Consider the following 27,910-nt stretch of genomic DNA (forward strand, 5'->3'; position numbering starts at 1 on the left):
TTCAGCTCAAGCTATATGTCATGTAGTTCTATGTCGGACCCATCAAATCATGGGCCCCAACAACTAAATGTGTTCCATCTTTGCAATCATGCCATTACCTATTAGTAGTCTGTGTTCATTTTTTTGATCGGCAACAGATAATTTATTGATAAAGAAATAAAGTTACACCATTTAGGTAGCCTTGGCTACCCAAAACAAACGTAAGCACAGGACATCAGCTAACAGAAAGCTATAACTTTTATATTACAAGTAAGTCCAGAAACATTGTTCCCTATTTACCCCTTGCTTTGCTATGTGATCTGCTAAACCATTGGCCGATCTTGGGATCCATTGAAAAAATAATTGCATATCCCTTGATAGGCTGCTAAACTTTTTTATTTCATTTTTGAAGCACCAAGGAGTCTTCTCAGTTTGTTTCAGCCAGCTTATGATAACTTTAGAGTCTCCTTCAACTATCAGCTTCCTTGCCCCTAACCCCACTGCTTTTTGAATCCCGAAGACCACTGCCTTCAACTTGGCTGTTGTTGAATCCCCTACTCCAAGCAGTCCTGAGAACAAAACCAAAATTATGCCATTTCCATCCCTTATTACCCCTCCAATTCTGGAAGGACCTGGATTGCCAAAACTACTACCGTCAAAATTCAGTTTGAGGAATCCATTTTCAGGTGGGTTCCAATCTCTTAGAATCTTCTTCTAATTTTTTATTTCATTTTTGAAGCACCAAGTAGTCTATGACATCATTATAGGACAACTCACATTTACCCACCCATCAAGTATATCTGGACTATAGTCAACTTTATAAGCATATAGGTATTTTCTCTGGTTCAAGGGATAAGTAGGTTTATCTATTTTTTGCTCAAACTTCAGTTACCACAAAATTTTCCTATGCATAGCTCCCTGTCTAGCAAAGGTTGACATACTTGAAACCTCAATTAAACTAAGCCTTGTCCCAACTATATGGGGTCAGTTACATGAATCCTGTTCCACTATTCTGTTTAGTGTCACATGAATGTTTACATACTTGAAACCTAATATCTTAATATCTTTAAGGATAAGTTCCATATTGTGATCCAAAATTTCCAATTTTATTGTGAAGACAGATACTCCTAGAAAAATATCTTACTCTGCTTTGATGTTCTAAGGCTTCAATTTTCCAAGCGTTTTAAGTTGCATAAGCACTGATACCGACCCCAACTACTCCAAACACAGAGGCTATCGTGGTACAACTTCAAGGTTGGTGGCACACATATAGGAAGCTGTTTTATATATCTACTTCAACATCATCAATGAAAAAAGAATGAAGAATGAACATCAAATCAAGACAATTAGCAAAAAGTTCCAACCAACCTGTGTTACATTTGTTCGATCAAGACAATCGATGCAGTTAACTCTAATAGCTCCTTTCTGTTCCATTAGTATTTTTCCTTCTGAATCTACTAGAAAGTATCTGCTCAGCTTAAACAACATTAAAATTAGGAATGGAATCACCGGTAACAACTATACCCCATTGAATGCCTTCATGCAAAAATGTTATAGAACAAATTACTGATTTAATGTCATTACCCTTGCTTTTCAACATCCACAGAGATTTGATCATAGAGAAGTTGTAGGTTATCAAAATTTGAGTTCCCACAATAGTGATGGAAGTCAAAAGAGACATATCTGCCAACCAAATAGTAATAAATAATCATGCTCAAGCCAAACTAGCATCTTAAATAATACCTCAATACCCTCAGAAAGAGTACACAAAATGAAGTAGAATACCTACACATAAATTTACAGCCAACTAAAATAGAATACATCCTCATCAACAAAAAAATCTTAAAATTTAAAGAGATAGATAGATAGATAGATAGATAGATAGATAGATAGATAGATAAAAATTCCTACCAGACATTTATGAATGGAAATTTGACATCCATTATTACAAAGAAAAAAAAGCATAAGTTGTGACACTACAACATTTGCTTACTGGAAAGATGGAAATGATAATTTTCTCGAAACAAGATGTGATCAAATCATATAGTCAATAGTCGTAGACTCGTAGTCTATGAGAATTTCTTTTTTTTTTCTTTTTATGAATCTAAGAGAAGAATTTTTTTTCTTTTTTATGAATCTAAGAGAAGAATTTCTTTGAAACCACAATTGCAATTTCCTAATTGTAATTAAAAACCCACAAATAAAAATAAGAGAAGTTTAAGTAGACTAACTAAATTGATTTCGAGTAGTAATTTGTACTAAGCCGTAGACTCATAGTCTATGACCCACAATAGTCATAGACTCGTAGTCTATGAGAATTTCGAACATCAATCATGGAGACTACAAATGAAGGCATATATAAATGTTATGGAGGCCATTGTCATGTCAATTCAATTGCTTTTTCTGATAATAAAATCTCAGGCTGTCAAGTCTAAGAGCAAACACCTCGTACTAAAATGCCCCAAGTTAGGTCTGTAATCAGTACACCCCTCCAAAGGCCCGGGATGGCCTAGACCAAAAGGATATGCATGTTAAACACGTACTTTATTACAGTTAGATATTCAATTCAAATGTGTTAGTCTTTTGTCCTTGAGATATATTAAAACAGAGCCCTCAAACTGAAGGCTCCATTGAAGGGGCTAGAAGGGCTAGGGGTAGAACAAAAAGGACATTAAACAAAACAGAATGGCAAAACAGGATTCATGTAGCCAATCCCACCCCATATATCATCATCATCCAAGCCTTATCCTAACTATATAGGATAGTTGACCCCATATGTGTGTAATGGAGTAATGTGAGTCATGCTAGAAAATATCCAAAAAATGAGTGTTTCTGATTCTATCCCCAATTGGCAAATTAAGGCAAATCTAAGAGAAGTTCTTTTTTTTTTCTTTTTTATGAATCTAAGAGAAGAATTTCTTTGAAACCACAATTGCAATTTCCTAATTGTAATTAAAAACCCACAAATAAAAATAAGAGAAGTTTAAGTAGACTAACTAAATTGATTTCGAGTAGTAATTTGTATTAAGAGGTTTAGTTTAGAACTTGAATCATTAGGAAACTTTAGAGGAAATTTGAGATTGAGCAATTAAAGGTTGCAGAGGTCTTAGGAGCAGGAGAAGTTTAAGGAGACTAGCTAAATTGATTTCTAGTAATTTGTATAACTTGAATCATTAGGAAATTTTTAGAGGAAATTTAAGGTTGACCAAGATGTAAAGATTGTAGAGGTCTTAGGAAGATCAGAGTTCTTAGCAAGAGATAGAGATAATCATGCACAAACTTACCCAATTTGAATTAACTGCCCCCATGCCCATGATAAAAATGGGGTTATTGGCTAGTAACATATTAAACAGGGTACGTGTTGGAAATTTATGACTTTGTATAGCTTATGGAGATCTTAATTCAGATAGTTTGAAACAACTATTGAAATGCAGGGTTGGAATGGGAAAAATAAGAAAATGTGGAAAAAAGCATGATTTGTGATTTGGAGGTTCTTAGGGAAAAGGAAAAGAAGGCCTGATCTTTGTTATGACAACCCTCTAGAGGTCGCCTGTTCAGGGCATTAAGATCTGAAGCCTCTGCACTCTCAGGTCTGGATTTTTTATTTTTTGACTGGTAACCAGTAACTTGTATTAATTTAGACATTTTAGTCATGGCTCTCAACCCAAATCAACTTATCAACCCCACATAAATTTTACAAGTTAGTCCAGAATAGTTGCTCCTTACTCACCCCATGCTTTGCTAAGGTATCTGGTAGCGTATTTGCTGATCTGTTAACCCACTTAAAAGTGGTCTCAACCTCTCTTGCTAGCCTCCTGATTTCCCTTATTACCTCACTGAATACCCAAGGACCCTCACTATTGTTCACCATCCAACCCACTACCAACATGCCATAAACCTCCTTCAACATGCCACTAACCCATTCCAGAAACCATTCCCTTCTGCCATACATCATATTGTCTCTTAGTTTTGATTGTACTCATAAGGAATAATATTTTTATAACATGCCAAAGGTTAGGTCTGTATACAAGTCCACCCCTCCAGTCCTCCTAGGTAGCTGGGACCAACATTTGGTAATGGCTATTTTAGATAAAATGCCAAGCTCTTCAACTACTACTACATTGGAACCTGGGAACAAGTTAAAATGTGATAAAAAAATCTTGGCAGCATAGGTACACAATCAGAGGTAAGATCATTGGTAAGAGCTCTAAATACCACAGCTCGATGAGGATCCAACAGCAGCAAATAGCATGGCTGATTCATAGTCTATGGCAGGTGTAAATGGAACTGGGTTGTATTTGAAGAGTGAACCACCCAGGACCAGAATCTAGAAGTTGTGGTTTAAGGCATCATAGGACCTATCTAAAGCCAGTGTTTTCACAGGTGACAACAGAGTTACTGCTACAGCCAAGCATACTGAACATCATTTAGTTTATTCATCTTATTACTCAAATGAATATGCCAGCTTAAGAGATTATCTCCTAGATATAAATACTGATGTCATGATATAGTCTGAAAATGGAACTAGAAAATTCATACAACCATATTGTCCCTCGTTCCCTTCTCCATTTTACTACATTATTTGCAGTGTTACATGAATTCTCCTAATCAATATCCATGTTGGACACACATCAGATTCTAACATTCCATGGATTCCCAAGGGGCACTTCTATATAACCTTTTCTTTCTATCTCTTAGCTTATTTTACATAAATTAACAGCTAATAAGAGAAGAAGATTAAAGGGTGGAAGAAAAAAGGGGAGCAGTTGAATGATTGGTTTGCTGCCCCAAATAATGGTATTTATAATGAGATCTAATACAATGACCAAAAAGTTTCTGCCCATGCCGCCTATAACAGAGACAAATAACAGAATAAAAAATAAAAGGCAATAAACAAGAAACAAATAGCTAATAACTAACTACTCATCTCTACACTCCCCCCTCAAGTTGGGAATAGATATTCATCATTCCCAACTACAACAAATCAGCTTCCAGCTTAGCCTTAGCAACAGCTTTGGTGAATACATCAACCAATTACATATCAGAAGCTACATAAGGCAGGCAAACTTCCTTAGAAGCAACTTTTTCTTTGATAAAGTTTTGATCCACTTCAATATGCTTTGTCCTATAATGTTGTATTGGATTGTGAGCAATATTGATGGTGGCTTGAGTATCACAACACAGCATCAATGACATCTAATGATTGACACCCAACTCCTCAAGTAAAGACCTTAACCATAGCACCTCCTAAACCCCATGAACCATAGATCTATATTCAACCTCAGTAGTTGAACGAGCGACAACACTTAGTTTCTTACTCTTCTAGGAGACAATATTTCCTCCAACAAATGCATAATATCTTGAAGTAGACTTTTTGTCACCAATACACCCAGCCCAGTCTACATCAGTATACACATCTATCTTCATATGATCAATTGATCATTATTCTGATAAAGTATACCCCTAATTGGACACCTCTTCAAGTAATCAAGAATCCACTCAATTTTCATAAGATGAGTGATCCTAAGACAATGCATATGTTAAAACAACACTGACAGCATAGAAAATATCAGGTTTAGTCATAAACAAATAAAGAAGCTTCCCTACAAGCGACTGATACATAGCCTTGTGTTCAAGAAGCTCATCATCCTTTGCATTGATGCTATGATTTAGTTCAAATAGATGTATCTACTGGCTTTACATCCAACTTACCAATTTCTTGGAGATAATTGAGGGCATACTTCCTCTGGGAGACAAATATGCCATGTTCAGACCAAGCACTTCAATCCCCAGAAAATACCTTAACTCACCCAAATCTTTCACCTCAAACTCCCTATTGTGGAGCTTCTTAAGGGAATCAATGTTGTCTACATTGTTGCCAATCACCACAACACCATATACATAAACCACAAGGATAGTCAATAAAGACCCATCTCTCTTAATAGAGTACGATTAGTCTGCGCCTGTATATAACCATACTTCTCTAATGCATGCTTGAGTCTGTCAAACCAAGCTCTAAGAGATTGTTTCAGCCCATGTAAAGCCTTACTTAACTTACACACCTTCTCTGTCACTTCATCAATGAAAACCAGGGGGCAACTCCATGATCACAAAACAAAACTAAGTACCAAGCACCCAACACATAACAATCTAGCTATGGTAAAAACAACCCGGAGAGCAGCACAAACTCCAATCCACCATTTTAACAGCAATAGAACTCTCCTTTAGAGGCTAAGAAACAACCCGGATCTGAAACACTTTATTCAAAGATCAGTTTCAGGCATCTCTCCTTGAGAAAACCCTAGGCCGAACCTTGGAGAGTGTAGAAAACCTACAGTCACTCTCTCCAGATGCAGTCCATTTCAAGGAGGAAAGAAAATATGGCCAGAAAATACTGAGTATCACCCTCAAACACTGAATTCAACCCTTAATAAAAAACCAACCTGGTTCTCTCTGATTCTTCCTGATTTCTGGAACTGTCCAAGCAGCATTCTTGAGCAGGAAAAAAAATCTCCAAGAATCAGGCTCCAACTGATAGAAAAGTCAGACCTTAATCTATCTCATGCAACTGATTTGATTAGGTCAACATGAGATCTAAAAGAGGATTGGTACCTGCTCACTTGATGAGAAGATACCCAGCAGAATAATATTTCAGATAAAAAAAAAGTAAAGAAATAATAAGAATAGGAGTACAGAAGAGAAATAACAGTGAATGAGAGAAGATTGAATGGTGGAAGGGAAAAAGGGGAGCAGTTGAATAGTTGGTCTGCTACCCCAAATAATGGTATTTATAATGACATCTAAATTTATAGTGCAATGACCAAAGTGCCCCTGCCCCTGCTGCCTATAACATAGCTAAATGAGAGAATAACAAATAAAAGGCAATAAACAATAAATAAATAACTAATAACTAACCATTTATCTCTACACTAACTATGACATGTTCACGAGGTATGACACTAGTCTAACTTCAAAGTAAAAAACATGTAAAGATATAGAGTAATCCCACCAACTCAGGATTGACATGTACTAGAATCAAACCCAACCAAGTCATGTGTAAACATCAACCAACTTGTCAACTGAAAATCCAACAATCATGTTAATGAACACTGAGATGACAAAGTTTCCAATTTAATATGATGCTGTGCATTATACAGACCATGATTTTTTTCCCTTTATCTTTTCTTTTTTCTGTTCTTTTCTTGGTAAGTGCGGGAGCAGGGGAGAACTCACTACAGATTTTTTTTATTGCAAAATACAGATATTGACTCCATGTAGAGCAAGAGAGAGAGAGAGAGATACCTTACATGTGGAAGCTTTTCCATTTCAGAAGCATATGCCATACTCAGTTGACCTTCATCACCATGCTGCAGTAGTAACAAAAAAAAAAGGAGGGACATGACATTTTTACAATTTCTTGAAATAGGATTAACTCTTGGAAGTAAACAAATGACATGATGAATTGACACCTGTGATCTATCCACTGGATACCATCCAGTTATCAACATAATGTGTGGTCCTTGGTATAAACTCAACAGAGGTCATCATTTGTTTATGTGGAAATTGAGGATATTATAAATCTAGGTCAAAGTTAATACTTCAAATGAAATTTATGGGAACAAGAACAAAAGTTGCAAAATTAGCTTATCTGAAAGTTTTGACTTTTGATGAAAGCACAAACAGAAGTATTTCTCTCACATTTCCACCATTCTCATCCCTAAGCCCACTTTTAAATGGTTATGATACATCATCAATCTAGCTAGGAAGAAGAACCAGATGGAATCCAAGAACCCAAAAATAAAGATCTTAAACCAAAACTACATAGGTTACATGAATATAGGAAGAATGTAGGACATAAATTAAAAAAAAAAAAAGGCATTGCCTGCAAAAGTTGTGATAAGAGTACCACACATTCCCACCACCTTTCAGATGGGTCAGAAGTTCAACAAAGAACATAGCAGACTATCCAACAAGAGGGGTATAGTAGGATTCTCTGTAACCAGGTCCTCTGGGGTAGGCACAGGCTACTGATAATGTAAATGCAAATTGAGGAATGTAGGTGGTAGTATAATTGCTCTTTTCTCAGATCCTATTGGTGAGGAGGACTCTATCCAAGTTGAGTTTCAAGCTGTCTTGCAGAGGGTACACTTTGCTAGAGAGATGAGCATTGGTAGTTTACTAATTGAAAGGGATTCAAAGCTGATAGTTGGGTGGCTAAGGAGTCCAGACACCATTGCTTGGACCTACAGGGAAGCTGTGAAGAGGTTTAAATGGTTGACTTCCAATATGACAGTAAGAATTCAGTGAGAAAGGAAATCGGCTAATGGGATAGTTAACTGTCTAGCTAAGCAAGGGGTGCATAGGGATCATCTTTTCTGGGCTCAATTGTAATTTGCTACTGTTTTTGGGGTTGCACCTGCACCTTGCGCCTCTCTGTGGGAAGCTCATTGTATAAGTTGTTTCTGCTATTTCTTAATTAAATTCTATCTTTTACCTATAAAAAATAATGCAAATGCAAATTTTCCAGACATGGACTGGATGTTGAACCATTTTGATAGAAAATTACAAAAATAACAATTGTAGAAAATAGAAAATGGTTCTAAAAATAATAATGGTTCCAAAGCATCTTTTAAAGCTATTTTACATCAAGTAAGCATAAAACAGTAAATACTAGAGGCTACAACATTTATTATAGCATGTTTTAGTGGTAAGTTTGATCAAGTCAACATTTCTAAGAAATGGGCAACTCAAAAAAAAAAAAAAAAACATTTTGCCTGCCAGTTCCCAGCTCTGACAGTCCAACTGTGCAGTCCACTTTGAATCTGACAACACTGTATGAATATGATTGCTAGGCCTTGGGGCTCAGTTACATCCCATGCCAATAAGGGTGTGCATATTTGCATCTGTACCTTTTTAACAATCAATAGAAGTCTATGATCTATTACCAATCAATAAATAAATAACACACTTCTGCTATTATCTGCTATGTAGTAACATGATTCCTTATAATTTTGAGGGGGGCTAGGGAAAAAAATGAAATGTAGGTTTGAAAATGTAAAAATTTCTTATGCAATGAAAAACTGAGAGAAAATCCCTACTTTATCAGTTAAGTCAACTGCCACGGTCTCTCCATATCTTTGTGTCAAATCATGAAAATGTCGTTCCACAGCTTTTGGCTGAAAGCAAAAGATTAAAAAAATATGCATATAACCAAATGCTGGTCAATATAAAATATAATCAATAGAGAACCACCTTAGAGCATCTACATACTGTTTCTTCATGATTAATTATTCTAAGTCGTGGTTTATAACTCAAATCCACAATTTGCTCCCAAAGAAGTGGAATTGAACCCCGAATCTGAAAAAGAGATGTGCATTTATTATATAAACAACATGTAATTTCAATTTGGACAGACAACTGCAAATGAGTACAGAAGAAAATGTACATCAATCTAAGTGGTTAATTTTGTTATTATTTAACAGTTAACCCCAGGCCAACTTTCCACACGACTAATTCAATTCAAAATATGAGACACACAGGTGGATACATTTGGTCTGACTAAATTTGAAACTACAAAATCAGTAATCATCAGAGGCAGCTATAGACAGAAACGTCTTAAAATAGATCTGTGCAATTGCAACATCTCTGACAGGTATCTAAAAAAGCAATGTCAAGCCATATAACTGTGATGAAACAACTATTGTGTTGATCCTAAAGTGCAAGTATTATTAAGAGGCATTTGATTTAAGCAGTTGGATGCATTTCAATTCAACCAGATATAAGTCGGCATATGCATCAACAAGGATGATGGTAAAAGAGTAAATTAATTTCTAAAACCAACTTCCAAACATCATTATTGAATGGGTCATAGTCATACTGTCAATTCCTGAGGATTAATATTATCAATCTGATTAAATCCAAATCCATAAATATGCATTTATAGTTTTCTGAGATGCATATAAAATAAATGAATTTCAATAGAAAGAAGCCCCCTTTATAAAGGCCTGATCAGCTCAGGAACCACTTATTCCTACTTCCTAGTACGTTACCCAAAACTTTAAAAGCAATATTGACTTCAATGTCTTCACTGGACAATCTCATTTATTTAGCCTGTTCTTGAGGGTTGAGTCATTTCGTTTTAGTTTTACATACATTTCAACTGATCCTGATTACCTGAAATGGATGCACCAAATTGTTAATAACAATTGTAAATAAGTATATTTTCAAGAAAACCTGGAATGAGCTTCTGGTGTTTTATCAGAAATCTGAAATTGGTCTTCATTATGCATAACCTATACCTGTATGTTATAACAGTTTTACAACATGTAACACAAAGTATTCCTAACTTGGAAAAAAATAATATATTATCAACTATCAACGGGTCCATTTAGATGCTGAACTTGTACTCTAAAATGAAAAGGAAAATCACAATGAAATCATATTTCATTTCACAGGGCACCCACCAGGTTATTGAGGAATGATTTCCACAGTTTAGTTTGTGGTTGCAAGTGGAACAACTATGCATACTCGCAAAGTAAGGATGATGTTGCCCATAGAATTAGAGCAGGATAGACAAAATGGAGGGTTGCATCTGGAATCTTATGTAATAGGTGAATACCAATTATGTTAAAAGGAAAATTCCATAAAACAGTTGTAAGGCCAGAAAAGTTGTATAGAGCAAAGCGTTGGGCAGTGAAGAAACATGTCCAAAAAATGAGTATGCAGAAATGCGTATGTTATTGCTAAGAAGGATGAGTGGGAAAATTAGAAGGATAGGGTTAGGAATGAAATCAAGAAACCTAGGAGTAGCTCCAATAGGTGATAATATGAGAGATAATAGATTAAGATGGTCTAGTCGTGTACATAGAAGACCATCTATAACACCCCTAAGAAGAAGTGATCTGTTGCAAGTTGAAGGGGCTAGAAGGGCTGGGGGCAGACCAAAAAGGATATGGATTGTAGTAAGAAATGATTTAAGCACTCATGATTAACAATGGATATGGCACTGAACAGAATGGGGTGGCAAAACAGGATTCATGTAGTGAACCCCTTAAAGTTGGAGCAAGGCTTAGATCATGAGGATGATCAAGTTCATCAGTTCACTTTCAAACACATTTTCTTGACCAGGGGTACCCACTATTTCAGCATTTATGTCATTTTTTTGATAATTAACTGAAATTTCATTAATAAGTATAATTGTAATGTACAAATTTACATTTTGCTTTAAGAGAGACTTAAATCTCTCCCCAATCATTTGGATTACAAGCTTGCCCAAAACAATTGGTCCCTCATTGCTCCTTGCTCAGCATTTTTCTTTTTTTCTTTTTTTGAAAAAAGCAAAGTAATTTATGTCATTTTTATTCTCAATAAAAACTAAAAAGTGGTAATGATAATTATGCATCAATAATTATCACTAGAAAGAATATGATTTTTTTTTATAAATGAGGAGTTTATTAATATCAATGTTGTTCTGGGTTGACTGATTCCTTTCCAAGGTGCTTCTCTTGGGGGGATCTGTTGTATTCTTTCTGATTTAATAAAATTACTTTACCCTTCCTCAAAAAGAAAAAAGATTCAAACAGTACAAGCAACCCTTGGAGAAGCACGATATGCAATCTCTCCCATTATAATAATCAAAACATTACTAATTAATGGAAAATGAGAAGAAAGAATATGATTTTCCAAGGACTAAAAAGAATATCGTTGCAGTGAAGGCATCCTGGCAACACCTAGTTGTATTGGCCTGAAGGGTAGTTAGCAGCCACTTGGGCAATTATGATGCAATGTGTACATGACCAAAACTAAAATACACTTAAAACCAAGGAATAAGGGAGCATTTAGTAATGGCTGAAGTGGCTAAACTGAATGAATTATTGCTTTGTCTTTTAGTGGATTAAACAGTCAAATAATAAAACATTTAGGAGTTACAGTGACCAACCTAACATGCCATTCAGCCATTAAGGAGAACAGAACCTACTCAACGGCTTATACACTACAAGACAAAGCAACAAACCATTCAATTCAGCCACTTCAGCCATTGCCAAACATCCCCTGAGATACTATTGCACACATAAATGATAAGAACAAGCGACAAGACTTCTTTAGGAATTTTCTAATTTTAATATTGCTACTCATTTCCCTTCCCCTTTCTCTTAAATCCTCCCACCCACAACCCAAGCATCAAACTTGAAATACTTAACACCTTTTCTTGTGAGAATAATTAGAGCAGAGAGGTAGAATATGATTCATATAGCTGACTCCATATAGTTGGGATGAGGCTTTGTTAAGTTGAGTTAACCTTGTAAGAATAATTATTACTTACATCCATTGTACAAAAGGACCTTTTAGCATAACTAGATGATAAAAATTTAGTTGTTTACATTTAAAATAAAGATTTAAGAAAATAAAGAGAAGTTCCTTAGATGTAGATTTTTATTTAACCTGTTTGAGAATAGTATGGGTAAATGAAGACCTAATGCAGCTGGAAAAGGCCCTTGCAAGGCAAATTGATCCCCTAGTATTACCTAAGTAACATTTAACTAAACCAGATTAAAAATAATCATGTCCAATCTGTACTTATGGTACAAGAGCCACATATTTACTAAAAATAAGATATTGATATCTACAGAGTTTTGTGCTTTTCGATTAATCAATCTTCACATTCACAAACAGTGGACTATTGCTCTCCACTTTAGGATTAAGATACCATTGGGCTTCACGTAGGTTTAATTTTATAGTGACTAAACTTTCAAATACATCGTCTCTGAACACTGACACTTCACTGTCAAATAAATTGTCCTTTTTTAAATATTATCAATCACTCATTATTAATGCTAGCACTTCAAAACTATTAATACCCTTTCCAAAAGAAATACTTATTTCAGAACTTTATAGTGAGGTGGCCCGTTGTATATCTACAAAAGAGGGGTCCAAGGGTGTTTATATCGCATTACCAAAAAAGGGTGTTTTTATGGACTCCATCCTAAGAGGGCAACAAGTTGTGGCTTGGTTTACACAATAGAGAAGGCAAACTGTCTGCGATTGAATTGCACTGGATGGTGCTGTGATAACACAATTTTGATGGGTTCTCCCAAGGCGATCCTGGACCCTCCTGGGGGTGAGGTCTTTAGGAATCAAAAGGTAATAATCTGTTGAGTTCTGAGTTCCAGTTTAAGGGAACTCACTAAACGCTTCTTTTTTTTATTGGAAACGGTAACTCCATTAATACAAATTAAGTACAACTGTCAACCCCTAAATAGGTGTTGGGTCCCCAATAGTCTTTCTTACAAAACTGCCTAGAACATTCTCTCCCACACAGTCCCTTGTTTAGCCGATGTATCAGCCAAACCATTAGCTGATCTCCTTGTCCATTTGAAGCAGGCACCAATCTCCCTTGTTGTATTGAGGATTTCCCTTGTAGGCTGTCTATAAATCCAAGCTCCCAACTTACCTGATTGCAGCCAACCAATCAACAATTTAGAGTCTCCCTCTATCTCAATTTGGTGTAACCCCCCAATTGTTTGGCATATTTTACACCTTGAAGCAAGGGCATCACCTCCGCTCTCAATGAATCCCCCACTCCTATTGGCCCCAAAAATATAGCCACAATTCTGCCATTTTCATCTCTGAATACTTCCCCTATACCTAAAGGGCCCAGGTTTACCTCTAGAACTCTTGTCAAAGTTCAGTTTCACTATTTGTTGTGTTGGTGGGGACCACAATTCCTGCACAGTAGGTTTTATGGAAGTTGTAGATGCCACCACTCCCCAATTCCTATAAGTATCTTCAGCTAAGAAGTCTTTAAATAAATCCAAAGTTTTCAACCATTGAATAGTCATAATGATTATTCTTTCTACAATTTCCTCCTTGGATTTCTCCACTCCTTTAGAGATCCTATTGTTCCTTTCTTCCCAAGCTGCTCTTGTTGCTCTCCACATTAATCTTCCACGTCTCTTCGGTTGCCTGAAAAAGCTTGGGTCAAAAAGGCTTGTCACGTCCGGGGGAGGTGTCCACCTGCAACCAAAGATAGAAAAGAACCAGGCCCAAATAAAGCACACAAATGGACTTGAGCTCTGGTGAGACAATCACACTAAGTGCTTCTTCTATACTGTCCATAACTGACCTGTTCTTTAGGTTGAAGCAGTATGGTAATAGAAGATGCCTCCAGATGAAGAAGGTTAATGGCCTTTCAGATTTCTACTTAGGTTAGATGCCTTTGGGATTTTATTTTTGTCAAGTATCCATAAGATTTTTTTTGCTGGTATTGAGCTTATTGTAGTTGGGTCAGTTTGGTTTTCCCTTCTACAGAATCTCATTGTACAGGAGTTATCCTTATTTCTTGTTTTGGCATTTAATAAAATACTTTACCTTACAGTTTCAAAAGAAAAAAAAAAAGATTTCTACTTAGGGAAGCAAAGGCTTTCCCTCCTGAACAGCTCATTCAGGTTGATCCATTAATCTGGTAATGGTTTAGCTGACACTTGCTAGTAGGCAGAATGGACCTTGAGTACAGGGGATCCATGTCCAGGGGTACAGCGACAAAGCTAAGTTTTAGCATGAATTCGAATTGTATGGAGTTCTTGTCATTTATTTGCTGATTCATCTATGATGTCTTGTGCAGTTGTGCTTTTTTCTTTTTGTTATTAGACTTTTACTGATCTTGTTCCCTGCTATTAGGCCTCTTAAATAAAAGTGGTTCTCCTCTTGTCTATTAATAAAACATCTTTTTTTTTTGATGAATTTAATAAAACATCTTTCTGTCATTGCCATTGCCTATTGATCAGGAAAAAAAAGAAGAAAAAAAAAGCCAGAACTTATCAGTCAGAATTAATAACATAAAACCCAAAAAGATCATGATGATGTAGAAATATGAAGTACAAAAGCACAAAATGCAGTGAAACTACCTGCAAAAATGAGGATCTGAAACCTTCAAACTCAAACAACTGCTCAGTCTCAATAAAATTGGCAGTATCTCCTTCAAGGTTAGCTCCTCTTCTCCACATTCTAGTTCCTAAGGTTCATATTCATAGTTTTTTATCAGTGTGGACCAAATTTATCATTCTGCCATAACCTCATTAGAATCCACCATATAACCTAATCAACTAAGCTTCAGTTGTTCATCACGATAACATCATACCTAGACGTCGTGTGCACCTCCTTGAAACCAAAGTAATATTGGCTATAGAACTTTTAATTGTGAACTGTGCAGTCTGAAAGCCTAAGCCTTGGTTAAGTGAGAACTCTAGAGATGATTGTATGCATTCGATGTATCCATCAGCTTTTGTTGTATCATGAACAAAAGAACGGGTACAAAAACAAATATTCACAGAACGAGAATACAAGAATAGATGAATAATGAAAATTAGAAAGCAGTCATAAAGTAGTGGTAAGTCTTAGGATACTTCCTTGTACCAAAGGAATGATGAATGCGTCAAGCTGCAAGGAGAAAAGGCCATGGCATATTAGAGATATCAAATATATTAGTTGACCATATCCCAGAAGTTATCTGTACTGAAGGAACAGTATCTAACCTTACACTCAATAAGCTCATCCAACAAATTTCTGTTCCAAACAAAGCGAGGATCAGCCTGAAATTTGAATAAAACATCAGAAGCTCAAGAAAATCTGAAAATGAAGTCATGGAGCATATATTAAACAATAGAAGCACGCCTGACTTAAGATGAAGTAGTTTAGAAAAAGTCTCCAAGAAATGAAAATTACTTAAGAAATTGAAAGTTCCACTGTAGTATGTACAGCAATTGCGTTATAAAGAATGAAAAAATAAATCCAAAAGACCTGCTTCCAAAGTGGTTTGCTTGCTCTCCCTTCTGCTAAGTTGCATGTTCTTTGTAAGCTGGTAAACATGACAAGATGCATCTAGAAGATGTCAGTTTTGGTATGATATAGAAATTACCTCTGAGATAATTATCATAGTCATGATTTACTATAAGAACCATCTGCCTTGCAATACAATTAGAAAAATGATTAAGCAAAAAAGAAAACAAAAAGAACTTACTTTAATGTCAGATCTGTTTCATATGAATAATACAAACCCGGAGTTGATTCCACAGCCTTCAACAGAGTTATGAAGTAAGCTTCATCCTTTTTCTGCACAAAATGAATGATAAACTTGCACTATGATAAATTTCTAGCCAAATTTCCAGGTTAAAATTTTAGGTATTTCAATCTTTACAAGGAAAACTTGTAGATTCCAGTTCCAGGGAAATTGGCAAAAGAAACCCCTACTTCTTGAGCAGTTGAAAGCTGCAAAGCATCATTGCACGATAGAAACCTCATAGACATCACCCGGAAAATGGGAAAACCAAGATAGCTGCCAACTTCCTTACGAGAAGTAATTATAAGAACGTATGTTCCTGTACAAAAATTAAGAAGATCAATAAATAAAATAAAATCAAGGTCATAAGTAAATATGATAGCCATAATGATATGGAAAAGTTTTTTTCAATATCATTTTGCCAGCAGATTATAATAAGCCTGCAAGGCTACTATTATAGAAGAACCTGCAAAAGTTTTATATCTTTTATACACCTAGGGCCTAGACCAAGAAGTAAACAAAGATCCAAAGAAGATTCCACTATAATTTCTGATCTAGCATAGTTGCCAATTATTGCAGCAAATTCTTTTTCCTGTCTAAAGATCTTCTTTTCATTTCTTTTCAATTGGTTCTTGATATCTCAAGCTTGTCATTACCTGACAGAACAAGGAAATAATAAATAAAGGATTTGTGTGCAAATGAGTCAAAATATGAGACCATAACATTCTATTTGCATAAGGAAATTTTCTCATGTCAACACAAGAGAACTGATGTCCTGAGTTAACCTTGTACTGATCAGCAAGACAACAACTCCTGTAACCCATACAATTGTCGCCCTCTTCCAAGTTAACTAGAGAAATTACAACATTATTGTTGAGCAGGAGGCCAAGAAGGAGAAGAAAAGAAAAAGGAGAAAAGAAGAAGGAGAAAAGAAGAAGGAAGAAGGAGAAGAGGAAGAAGAATAAGAGGCAACTGAGTTAAGGCCTCAACAAAACTTAGCTTCAGTCGAGTGAAGCTTTGCATTTATACTATTCTGGCCGTACATAACAATATGTCTACAGAAGTACAAAAATACCCCTGTGGGTATTAAGTCTGTGAACAGTACATATATTACACCTGTTAACACTCCCCCTCAAGTTGGGGCATAGATATCAATCATGCCCAACTTGTCACAGAGACCCTTGATGTCTGGAATGGTTTAGCCCTTTTGTAAATAAGTCAGATAGTTGGTCTTCAGAGCTGATGTATGGAGTGCATACTTCGCCTGTGACAATTTTCTCTCTGATAAAATGCTTGTCAACTTCAATGTGCTTTGTTCTATCATGTAGTACTGGGTTGGCAGCGATACTGATAGCTGCCTTGTTGTCACAGAGTAGAGTCATGGGTTTACCAACTGGAAAACCCAACTCTCCCAATAGATTCTTTATCCACATACCTTCGGCTACTCCGTGTGCCATTGCACGGTACTCAGCTTCAGCACTGGATCTAGCTACCACGGTTTGTTTCTTACTCCTCCATGTAACAAGGTTCCCTCCTACAAAGGTGCAGCAACCACTAGTAGACCTTCTGTCACTTTGGGATCCAGCCCAATCCGCATCTGTGTAAATTTCAACCCTCAAGTGTCCATGTTTCTGGAATAATAAACTAGCACCCGGGAACTTCTTAAGATACCGAAGTACTCTCTCTGCTGCTTCAAGATGGGTGGACCTAGGTGCATGCATGAATTGGTTGAGGACACCAACAGCATATGCTATGTCTGGACGAGTCATAGAGAGGTACAACAATCTTCCTACAAGCCTCTGAAATTGCTTCACATCCTTAAGAGGTTCACCTTGGTTGTCACTTAACTTATGGTTGGGGTCAATGGGAGAGTCAGCTAGTTTAACCCCAATCTTTCCAGTGTCCTTAAGCAAGTCTAGGACATATTTCCTTTGGGAGATGAAGATACCCTTTTTTGATCGAGCAACCTCAATTCCAAGGAAGTATTTGGCAGGTCCTAGATCTTTCACTTCGAACTGAGTGGCAAGGAAGCCCTTCAAACTTTGAATTTCATCCTCCCAGTCACCAGTAACAATTATGTCATCCACATATACTATTAGGGCAGCCATTTTACCTTTTACCCTTTTTACAAACAGTGTGTGATCTGACTGACATTGCTTGTATCCCCTCTGCTGAACTACAGTATGAAATCTGCTAAACCAAGTTCTTGGTGATTGCTTCAGCCCATATAAAGACTTCTTTAACTTGCACACTATCTGTTCACTTCCTTGAGCCAAAAAACCGGGGGGTTGAGCCATATAAACTTCCTCTTCAAGGTCACCATTCAAGAAGGCATTCTTGATATCGAGCTGATGTAGATCCCAATTCAGATTGGTAGCAAGAGATAAAAGTACTCTAATAGAGTTCATTTTGGCAACAGGGGCAAAGGTTTCTGCATAATCAACTCCATATACTTGAATAAAACCCTTTGCCACTAAACGAGCTTGATACCTCTGCACAGTTCCATCAGCCCCATGCTTAACAGTGAACACCCATTTACATCCAACTGGAACCTTACCCTTAGGGAGATCAACAAGTTCCCACGTGCCATTCTTATGAAGAGCATCAATTTCTTCCTTCATGGCATTTGTCCATTCTGGTACTGAGAGAGCTTCTGCCACATTCTTGGGAATAGGGATACTGTCAATGGAGGTAAGGAAGGCACGAAATGAAGGTGAGATGTTCTCATAGGAGACAAAGTTGGAAATGGGGTGTTTTGTGGTGCACAACCTAACACCTTTCCTGTGAGCAATAGGAAGGTCAAGATCATTAGCAACAGGGAGGTCAGGACTATCATTGGGAGTCAAGTTACTTGAGAGGGTATGATCTTCCCCTGAGGAGTTTGATGCCACTTGAGGTACAGCTTCTGGATTCTCCACAGCTCTTGAACTTGGTTGGCCTTTATGACGACGAGAAAAAACACAGAAAGATGGAGGATCAGGAAGAGAAGGGGGAGAAGGAGAAGGAGAAGGATTAGGAAGAGGAGGAAGCTGAACCAGTTTCTCCTCATGCCTACACTCCCCCTGAGGAGAAACAGGAAAGAAGGGCTCATCTTCAAAGAAGGTAACATCCATGGAGACATAGAATCTCCGAGAAACAGGATCAAAGCAACGATACCCTTTCTGAGAGAATGAGTAACCAAGAAATATACACGGGATAGCACGAGAGTCCAATTTCCCCTGGGTGGGAGATAGGTTTTGGACAAAGCACCGACAACCAAAAACACGATGAGGGATAGAAAGAAGAGGGGCCTTAGGAAAGAAAAGCTGATGTGGGGCTTTGTACTCTAACCAACGAGAGGGCATTCGGTTAATGAGGTATATAGAACAAAGGACAGCCTCAAGCCAAAATCGTTTGGGAACATTCATGTGGAGTAGTAAACACCGTGCCACTTCAAGGAGGTGTTGGTTCTTCCGTTCAGCCACACCATTTTGTTGCGGCGTACGGGCACAAGAGCTCCGATGAAGAGAGCCATGTGAAGCAAAGAACTCCTTGAGGACACTATGAAAAAACTCTTTTGCATTGTCTGACTGGAATATTTGAATCTCGGTCTGAAATTGGGTGAAGACCATCCGCTAAAAATCTTGGATAATTTTTTGTACTTCCTCACGGGTTCGCATTGGATATACCCAAGTGTATCTGGAATAATCGTCAATGAAGGTAATGAAGTACTTGTAGCCACTCTCAAAAGGTAAAGTAACAGGGCCCCACACATTAGAATGCACAATGTGAAAAGGAAACTCAGATTTACTATTTCTTTGAGGGAATTCAGTTCTACAATGCTTGCTTAACTAACACATTTGACAGGAAAAATTAGAAACAGACATTAACTTACACAGTTCTGGGAAAACCAATTTCAAGGTTTCAAAAGACAAATGACCCAGACGACAATGCCACAAATACATTTTACTCTTTTTGAACTGACTCATAGACTCTGTAACATTAAGGCCAGCCGTATTCTCCAGCATGTAGAGTCCATCAACCATACGACCCCTACCAATCGTCCTCCCCGAGGCCAAATCCTGAATCACACAATAGGTAGGGAAAAAAGTCATAGAACAGTTCAAGGAATTTGTAATACTACTAACTGAGAACAAATTCATAGGGAATTTTGGAACATGAAGAACATCAGAAAGAGTAAGGCCGAGGGGAAGAGAGAGAGTTCCTTGACCAGCTATGGAAGTGTATGATTCATCAGCTAGTCTCACTTTATCTCTTCCGGAAAGAGGGTGATAAGTTTGAAAGTAAGAGGACATACCAGTCATGTATTTTGACGCTCTAGAATCGATGATCCATGGAGAGTCAAGGTTGTGTGAGGCAGCATGGAAAGCAGTGGCAGAATTACCTTATATGGATGCTAAAGAGGTGGTGGAGTTTACAATATCCTCCCTTGGGTCTGATCCAGAGTAGTTGTGTTGGCTATGTGGTGTTTGAGGCACAGTAGAAGTGGAGGGTTGATTCTTCCGAGAAACCATATTTGCCATGTGGTGTTTCTTGGTACCTTGTTGCCCAGGTCTTCTAATTACATCTGAGCCTTGCTTCTTAGGTAAATCCTGAACCCACTTTGGTTTCCCATGGAGATCCCAACAAGTATCTTTGGTGTGTCGGGGCCTCTGACAATTAGTGCACCACAATCTTTCCTTATTCATGATTCTAGGTTTAGAAGTACTCAAAAAACACAGGTACACTGCCTTATAGAGCTGTTACAGTCCACAACTAGGCACTTGCTGATTTTCAGTTTCACAGAGAACCAAACACAAACACTACAACTGCAGTACTAGGGGTTATCACCTACACTGTGTAGGATTTCACAAAAACACTATATGAACTGCACATGCAGTGTAACCAGGTCTGAAAGACCTACAGTTCACAACTTTGATACAGTTTCTCAGCCCAAAAAAGGCACAGTAGGAGTAGCAATACAAGTGGTGATTCACCACACCTAATTGGCTGATATCCACTTTCCAGGGCAGCCGAACAGTCACTCAAGTTCTAGGGTTCATCAACAGCCCCTTAGAGTGCAGACTAGGGCAACATACAATCGAAGGAAGGGGAACATTCCCTACTCAGATTCTGGAACATTAACAGTCGTGCAAGAAGCCATAAACAGGAAGAGAGAAAAAAAATCTCAGTACCAGCAATAGGCAGCACAGTCATCAGTCGTGAACTCGAACTTCCCTTCAGGTCAGATTGCAATAGGCAGTTCAGTCATGAACTCGAACTCCCCTTCAGGTCAGAGCCTTCCTTCGAACATCTGGGATGGATTTCTACAGTCCTCTTAGCCGAAGCAACCCAGTTACCAGCAAAAAAAACATGTAGCCGAACCCTTTTTCTGTGCTAGGAAGTTGAACAGTCAGCATACTTGTAGCAGAGCCCTACTTGGCAATGAAGACTAACCGCAGCACTAGAAAAGCTTCCTCCTCCTTGTCTTCAAGCATCAGTACTATAGCTCCTTCGCAGCAGAGGAGAGAGACCTCAGTTAATTGTTTTCTAGGCCTGGACGAACCTGCTCTGATACCATGTTGAGCAGGAGGCCAAGAAGGAGAAGAAAAGAAGGAGAAAAGAAGAAGGAAGAAGGAGAAGAGGAAGAAGAATAAGAGGCAACTGAGTTAAGGCCTCAACAAAACTTAGCTTCAGTCGAGTGAAGCTTTGCATTTATACTATTCTGGCCGTACATAACAATATGTCTACAGAATTACAAAAATACCCCTGCAGGTATTAAGTTTGTGAACAGTACATATATTACACCTGTTAACAATTACATAAAATATGCACCAATTAAATGATTTGGGTGGTTAGGTCATTAACCACCTACTAGTTGGTGTCGCATGCTTCTTGCAATGAAATACAAGTTAAATTCTTGACAGTATAACAAATTGTATTCATGCACTGTCTATAAAAGGATACCTGCAAGTAACCTAATTGTTCCAACTACCCCATAAATTGTAGAAACCTTAGTTGGACTTTGAGAATAAGAATCACCTGCATCAATCAATGAAATTCAAGTCAAGTGCATTTTCCATCATAACTAGACTTTAAAAACTTGTATACATTAAAGTTAAGCATTTATTTGTGTGCTGCATATGGAAAAGAGTAGGACTCAATTGTAGCATTCAGATATTGAAACATTTGGAATTGCATTTAGTTAATTGAAGATTGTTTATTAATAACTTCCCCAATCTATTTTATTAATTTGATAAAAAGTTATATCGACTGGTAACCTATGTTCAAATCTAAAAGATTCAAAAACAATTTCAAGTGAAACTTCCCGTCTTTTCTTGTGTTTTCTACCTTTGTCATCTTTTAGCTCCTCATTGAGAAGCTAGAGCCTCTTCCATGAGCCAAAGTCAATGCTTTACATGTTGTTGTGTTGAAGAACCTTAGAAGGGAGAAACAGATTTTAAGCTTTCCTTTCATACAAACATATGCAATATGGAAAAAAAAAATCATATGGTTGTGTTGTGTGTTGTGGTAAAGCCCGTCTTAATGAGCTACTTCCTTTTCAATGATTGCCTTTTTAAACTGCATAAGATGATTTTAGAAAAAAAGGAAAAAAGAAGGAAAAAAATATTTTCTTACCTTTTATATATAGTTTTATGATTTATTAATATGTTTACAAACTTATCCCACATAAAATCATTTTAGCCGTTTAATTTATGGCTTTACATATAACTACTTAATTTCCTTAGTTACTTATACTCCTTTGTATCATATTGTTTTGACAGGGCCTGTCAAAGCTTGCTAGAAGTCTGTGAGGGTCTATTCCAGCTGCTGTAATCAGTACTATTTGGGCAGAAAGAAATAAAAGGCTCTTCCACAGTACTTCCAAAGATCCAGAAGAGCTGATCGTCTTTTCATTTGGAAAATTGTTCTCTTCAGTCTTGGCTGTAATGGGAATTCAGGTCTCTCATCTTGGGGCTAGGTTGATCTCTAGGAACTTCTGGCATCTGTAATGGTGTATGGTCTGTCTGATCCTTCCCCAAGTGTTGTTTTTTGGGGGGGATCCTATTGTTCTATTATTCTTATTTCAATAAAATTACCTTACCTTCTTTCAAAAAAAGATGAAGAAAATCAACCCAACGACCAAATTACTTGTATTTTTACCATTTATTGTGATTTTACCCTTCTAATTGGGGAGTTTGCACATAAGATGGCTTTATCCTTCCATTTTTTAAGGACAAGTTATTTATTGTCCCAAATGTCCTACCAGTTCTTTTTTTCTCTCTTTACTTTTCCATTCAATATGAGCCTTTGGGAAATCAAATAACCTACCAAGCAGTCATGTGGGGTGTTTGGGAAGAATGAAACAACCGCATTTTTAACAACAAAGCTAGAACCTTGGAAGACCTAAGCTCTCATATCTCTCACCTTTGCAATTTGTGGATGATGAATTCAAAGATGTACAAAGACTTCTCTCTGAACATGCTTCAGCAGAACCTGGTGGAGCTGCTGTTCTCTTCACCTAGTGCTATTAGAGCTACTAACCTTCCCCAGTCAAGGGAAGAGGAGGAGGTGACCTTGTATTGATGGAAGTGCTCTAGGGAACCCGGGTCTAGCTGGTTGCGGGGGTGTGTTTTTTGAGGAGGGATGGTAGTCCTTGTGGCTCTTTAGTGGCCCATTAGGGACTGCAGACACTACAACGGCTGAACTCGTAACAGTTTTAAATGGCCTCCATATCACAAGAAGACTAGGCCTGACCAACCTGGTGGTCAAAGGTGATTCTGGCTCACTACCTAGACGAGGCTAGAGATCTGATACACTACTTGAATGGTTCTTTAATCTGGACTCCCAGGAATTTAAACTCTGTAGCAGATAATTTATCCAAGTCTGGTGCTCACAGGGAAAACTTTTATAGTAATAGTATAATGCCTTTGTAACCTGTGTGTGACTAGCCTTTGTACATCATCTCATGTAACTCTCTTTTATCTCTTCAATAATTTATAAAGCTACTCTTTTTCTCAAAAGAAAAAATAATAATAACCTACCAAGCATGATTACCTCTTGTGAGTAGGGTACTTGACAATTTTACTCATAGATTCCAATAGAGCTTCTTCCATGTGCTCTGCATGGGTTTATACAGAGTTTTCCCCTGCTCTACTTTGTGAAAAGGTATTACCACTGCCAAGTCTGGCTGCATTTCCTTGTTGTGGTTGCTAATTACCTTTGCACCTTTTTTTGAGAGAAGGTAAAGTATAATTGTATTAATGTAAAAGTATGAAGTATAAGGTCCTTTGTACAAAAAAATTAAAAAAAAAAAATCTGTACAAGTATAGCCAGGAGGGCCTCAAAAAAAAGTCCACCTTCAAACAAGAACAATCAAGAGTAGCATCTTTGAAATTGTTAAATACAGACAACCAATTCCTAATGACACCTAAAGCGAGATTGATAACTTCAGCTTCAGATGATGCTGTATGCACAAAAATTCTGTTGTTCCTCTCACTCCATAAGGCCCAAAAAAATTGCCAAAGGAACAGAGGACCAACAAACTATACCTTTCTTAGACAAACCAGACATTGTACCATTCTTCTAGTAGAGCTTTCACTGAAACGGGCAGATTTAGAGCCTTAAAAATGATTCCATACTGTTGTGCTGAAATTGCACCGTAAGAACAGGTAATTTGAAGACTCAACTTCCAGGTTGCAGAGACAGCACCTCAAGTCATTGCAAATAGAACCTTTTTTTCAGAAGCACTTCTTTAGTAAGACATCTCTCCCATGCTGCCCATGTCCCCCAAACAGAAAACTTAATTTTTGAAGGAGCCGTTTGTTAGACAGTTTTGTATGCCCTTAGCTTCAATCAGAATGATGTACTTTATGAGTTTATTGTAAATGAATAAAAGTGCATATTTGATTCATGTTCCCTTGGTATGTTTCTATGTAATACCCTTAAACTGGACACTTAATGAGACTCGTGTTAGTTTAGAATGTTCACAGCCAGTGAGTTGGTCTGGGGAGACCTATCCTGACAAGGCTGACACTGTGGTGCCACCAAGTCGGTTGGGGTGGCCTGTCTCAGCTGCCAGGGTGAGCCCCTAAGCACACACAGTGTAGGATTAATTGAATCTATGAACTGGACCAGATTTTCAGTATTGCCCTGGACCTTGGAGATTGATGGGCAAAACTGGAAAGTTACACCCGACCCCTAGACTCGATTATGATACTGCACTAGGTGTCGGATTAGGCTGTCTTTGATGTACCAATCAGTGAGATCCTTAGCGGGGGTCAAAACCTGGGTATGTTGGGACAGTCCGAGAATTCATCTGAGTGGGTGATTATAGTGACAGGATCAGCCCCTTTGTCGGACAAAGGTAATGATTGGGGATGCACTCTCACTGATGGAAACCAAGACTACCGGCAGCCGATTTCAACCGTTGAGATTTGTTTTGCAAAGTATATTTTATATGAAATATAAAAGTATATATATATATTATGGTTTCTCAAATGTTTGCAAAAGGGTTTTAATTCCCGGGATCCATATAAGTGGAGAGTGCAACACTGTTCCTTGTAGCCGAGGGAGAGGTCCTCTCTTGTCGGGCAGTGTGTGATCATTATGGGCTGAGAGGTTAAGTGTAAGACCATTGAGGATAATACCTGATGGGCTAATCTTGCATCTGCCCACAGTCCCTGGGTGTTACAAGGTGGCTTGGCCCAGGGACCACTTAGGATAAGTGTTGGGCCCATAGAGCCCATTCGATGGGTTTCAGGGGGTGCACTGTCTTTAACAGTGTATTCGGCCAGGCCTTGTAACAAAGGCTGGGCTGAACCCATGTGGCTGATGTGTAGATCAATGCTTGGGTCCCACGCCATACAAGGAAGCCCAACTGGGCAGCAGTTAGGAAGGTTAAGTGAGCACATAAGCTTAATGAGCTTAAAGCCCATTTCGAACTGGACTATTTATTTAGTTAATTAAAGGGGCGAATTCTGAGATGGAGTAGCAGATAGGATAGGGTCTTAATCCTATCCACTCAGAGAGTTCAGATCTGAATATGATTCAGATCTAGAAACCTCCTAATGAGATTAGGAGAAAGTTAATCTAATCTGCAGATAAGATAAGGGTTTATCCCTATCACCTAAAGAGAAGTCTTATCCAAATATGATTTGGATAAGCTGCTCCTAATTGGATTAGGAGCTGATCTTTTAGGTTAACAAAAGAAGGAGGGGGTGACAGCCTTTAGGAGACACACAACATCAGATTTTCTTTAGTGCTGAAATCAAGAAGAGAGAATTCTACACCCTGCGAATACTCTCTTGCCGCCTCCCTGTTCTTGTCGTCCTGTTTGCCAGTTCGATCTCCAGTTGTGGGAGAAGTCAAGATTGGATCTTGACATCAGTTCTTTAAGAAAGGATTGAAAGGAAGTTGTGCTCACGTACCATCTTGCTAATTCTTGCGAATGACAGAGTTCTTGGAGAAGAACACTGCTGATTCTGCTCCATCCTGCACTGCGCCATCTTCAGTGGGAGCAGTTTTTGGATCCTTCCTTGGGCGTGAACACCTTTGTTGGGAGATACTACTTCTCCGTATCAGGTATAATTCTCTCCTACTCCTTTTGGTTCAGATCTGATTCAGTTTAAGGTTCAAGAATGATCATTGAAAATATGATTTTCTAAATAGGAAATGCGATTCCCAGTTGAAGGGAGAGAAAAATTTTTGAAATTCGCCCCTTATTCCGCAATCTTTGGGCGTCCATGGGATGGATCTCTCATCCCTTCACCGTTGTCCCCCAAATGGCCTTACTAGGGAAAGATTCTTCTTGTAGCAGGTCGAGAAAGTCTGCTACCAACTGAAGTTCCCAATCATTAAAGCTTCTTCTGAAGGAAGGAGTTCAGCAGGTTCTGTTACCATCCTGCATGAAAGAATCAGCTACCAAGGACTTCCTTATCAGCTGCCAATTTAAATAAGGCTAGAAACAATTCTTTTAGACTTCTGTCTCCTGTTCAAGGATCTAACCAGAACCTTAGTCTTCTTCCATTTCCAATCTTGTAGCTAATTCCCCTTCTAAAGAGCATGAAAGCTTTACAAATTCCTTTCCAAACACCACAGCCCTAAGAGAAAAGGAAAGGGTCTGCTGCCGAGGTACCAATCAAACAGATTGTCCACCAGGACCATGACTATTGGATCCTGTAGGTTTTCAAGACTGCTATTCAGTCTTGATCACTAAGAGATTTTAGGTTCGATGAGAAGAGAAAGTGAAGATGATGTAGAAGAAAGAGTGATGGAAGAGCAATAGAACACTGATTTTGAGGAGAAGAATAGAATGTCAATATTCTGCCGCCGCCACTTTAAGTTAATATATATAGGTTATGCTAGTTACATGAAAGGACATATCTGCCCTTGGTGTTTACATCATAACTGCTAACAAATAACAACCAATATAAAACTGAAACTAGAAATAACAAAACAACAAAATAACCACAGCAGTGACTAGATACATTCTACCCTACGGACAGAGTGGTACCACAATTGTGGGGCCCACATCAATGTTCTCTACACTCCCCCTCAAGTTGGGAGTATATGTTCATCATTCCCAACTTGGATAGATCCGCCTCTAGCTTCTTTCTTGATACGGCTTTAGTAAAAATGTCGGCTAGTTGCATACTGGATGTGATGTAAGGGAGGCATACTTCTTGAGATGAGACCCTCTCTCGCACAAAATGGCGGTCAACTTTAATGTGTTTGGTTCTGTCATGCTGTACAGGATTATGTGCTATATTAATGGCGGCTTGATTATCACAGTACAGCATCAGGGGCTTCTCATACTCAATACCCAACTCCTCAAGTAGAGATCTTAGCCATAGGATTTCAGCCACTCCATTGGCCATGGACCTGTATTCTGCTTCA

At 37.9% G+C, this 27,910-nt stretch overlaps 1 protein-coding gene across 4 annotated transcripts in view; it reads right to left on the reverse strand.

Annotated features, from left to right (window-relative positions):
- Nucleotides 1–27,910, reverse strand: part of SAC8 (SAC domain-containing protein 8) — a 34,201-nt gene that overhangs the window by 2,048 nt on the left and 4,243 nt on the right. For 2 of the 4 annotated variants that reach the window (XM_088897761.1, XM_019197317.2), the window contains 13 exons: nt 21,980–22,054; nt 16,225–16,352; nt 15,995–16,086; nt 15,775–15,832; nt 15,510–15,566; nt 15,381–15,414; nt 15,116–15,196; nt 14,883–14,989; nt 9,232–9,336; nt 9,078–9,155; nt 7,282–7,346; nt 1,564–1,662; nt 1,348–1,447 (listed from right to left, as the gene is read on the reverse strand). In XM_088897761.1, the coding sequence (XP_088753887.1) occupies nt 1,348–1,447; nt 1,564–1,662; nt 7,282–7,346; nt 9,078–9,155; nt 9,232–9,336; nt 14,883–14,989; nt 15,116–15,196; nt 15,381–15,414; nt 15,510–15,566; nt 15,775–15,832; nt 15,995–16,086; nt 16,225–16,352; nt 21,980–22,054 (1,079 nt within the window). The remainder of the gene's footprint in view (nt 1–1,347; nt 1,448–1,563; nt 1,663–7,281; nt 7,347–9,077; nt 9,156–9,231; nt 9,337–14,882; nt 14,990–15,115; nt 15,197–15,380; nt 15,415–15,509; nt 15,567–15,774; nt 15,833–15,994; nt 16,087–16,224; nt 16,353–21,979; nt 22,055–27,910) is intronic. The other 2 variants (XM_088897762.1, XM_010255470.3) reach the window with 1 other exon arrangement.

This window comes from Nelumbo nucifera, chromosome 2, assembly GCF_055504915.1.
Source record: "Nelumbo nucifera cultivar China Antique chromosome 2, China Antique-T2T, whole genome shotgun sequence".
NCBI lineage: Eukaryota > Viridiplantae > Streptophyta > Magnoliopsida > Proteales > Nelumbonaceae > Nelumbo > Nelumbo nucifera.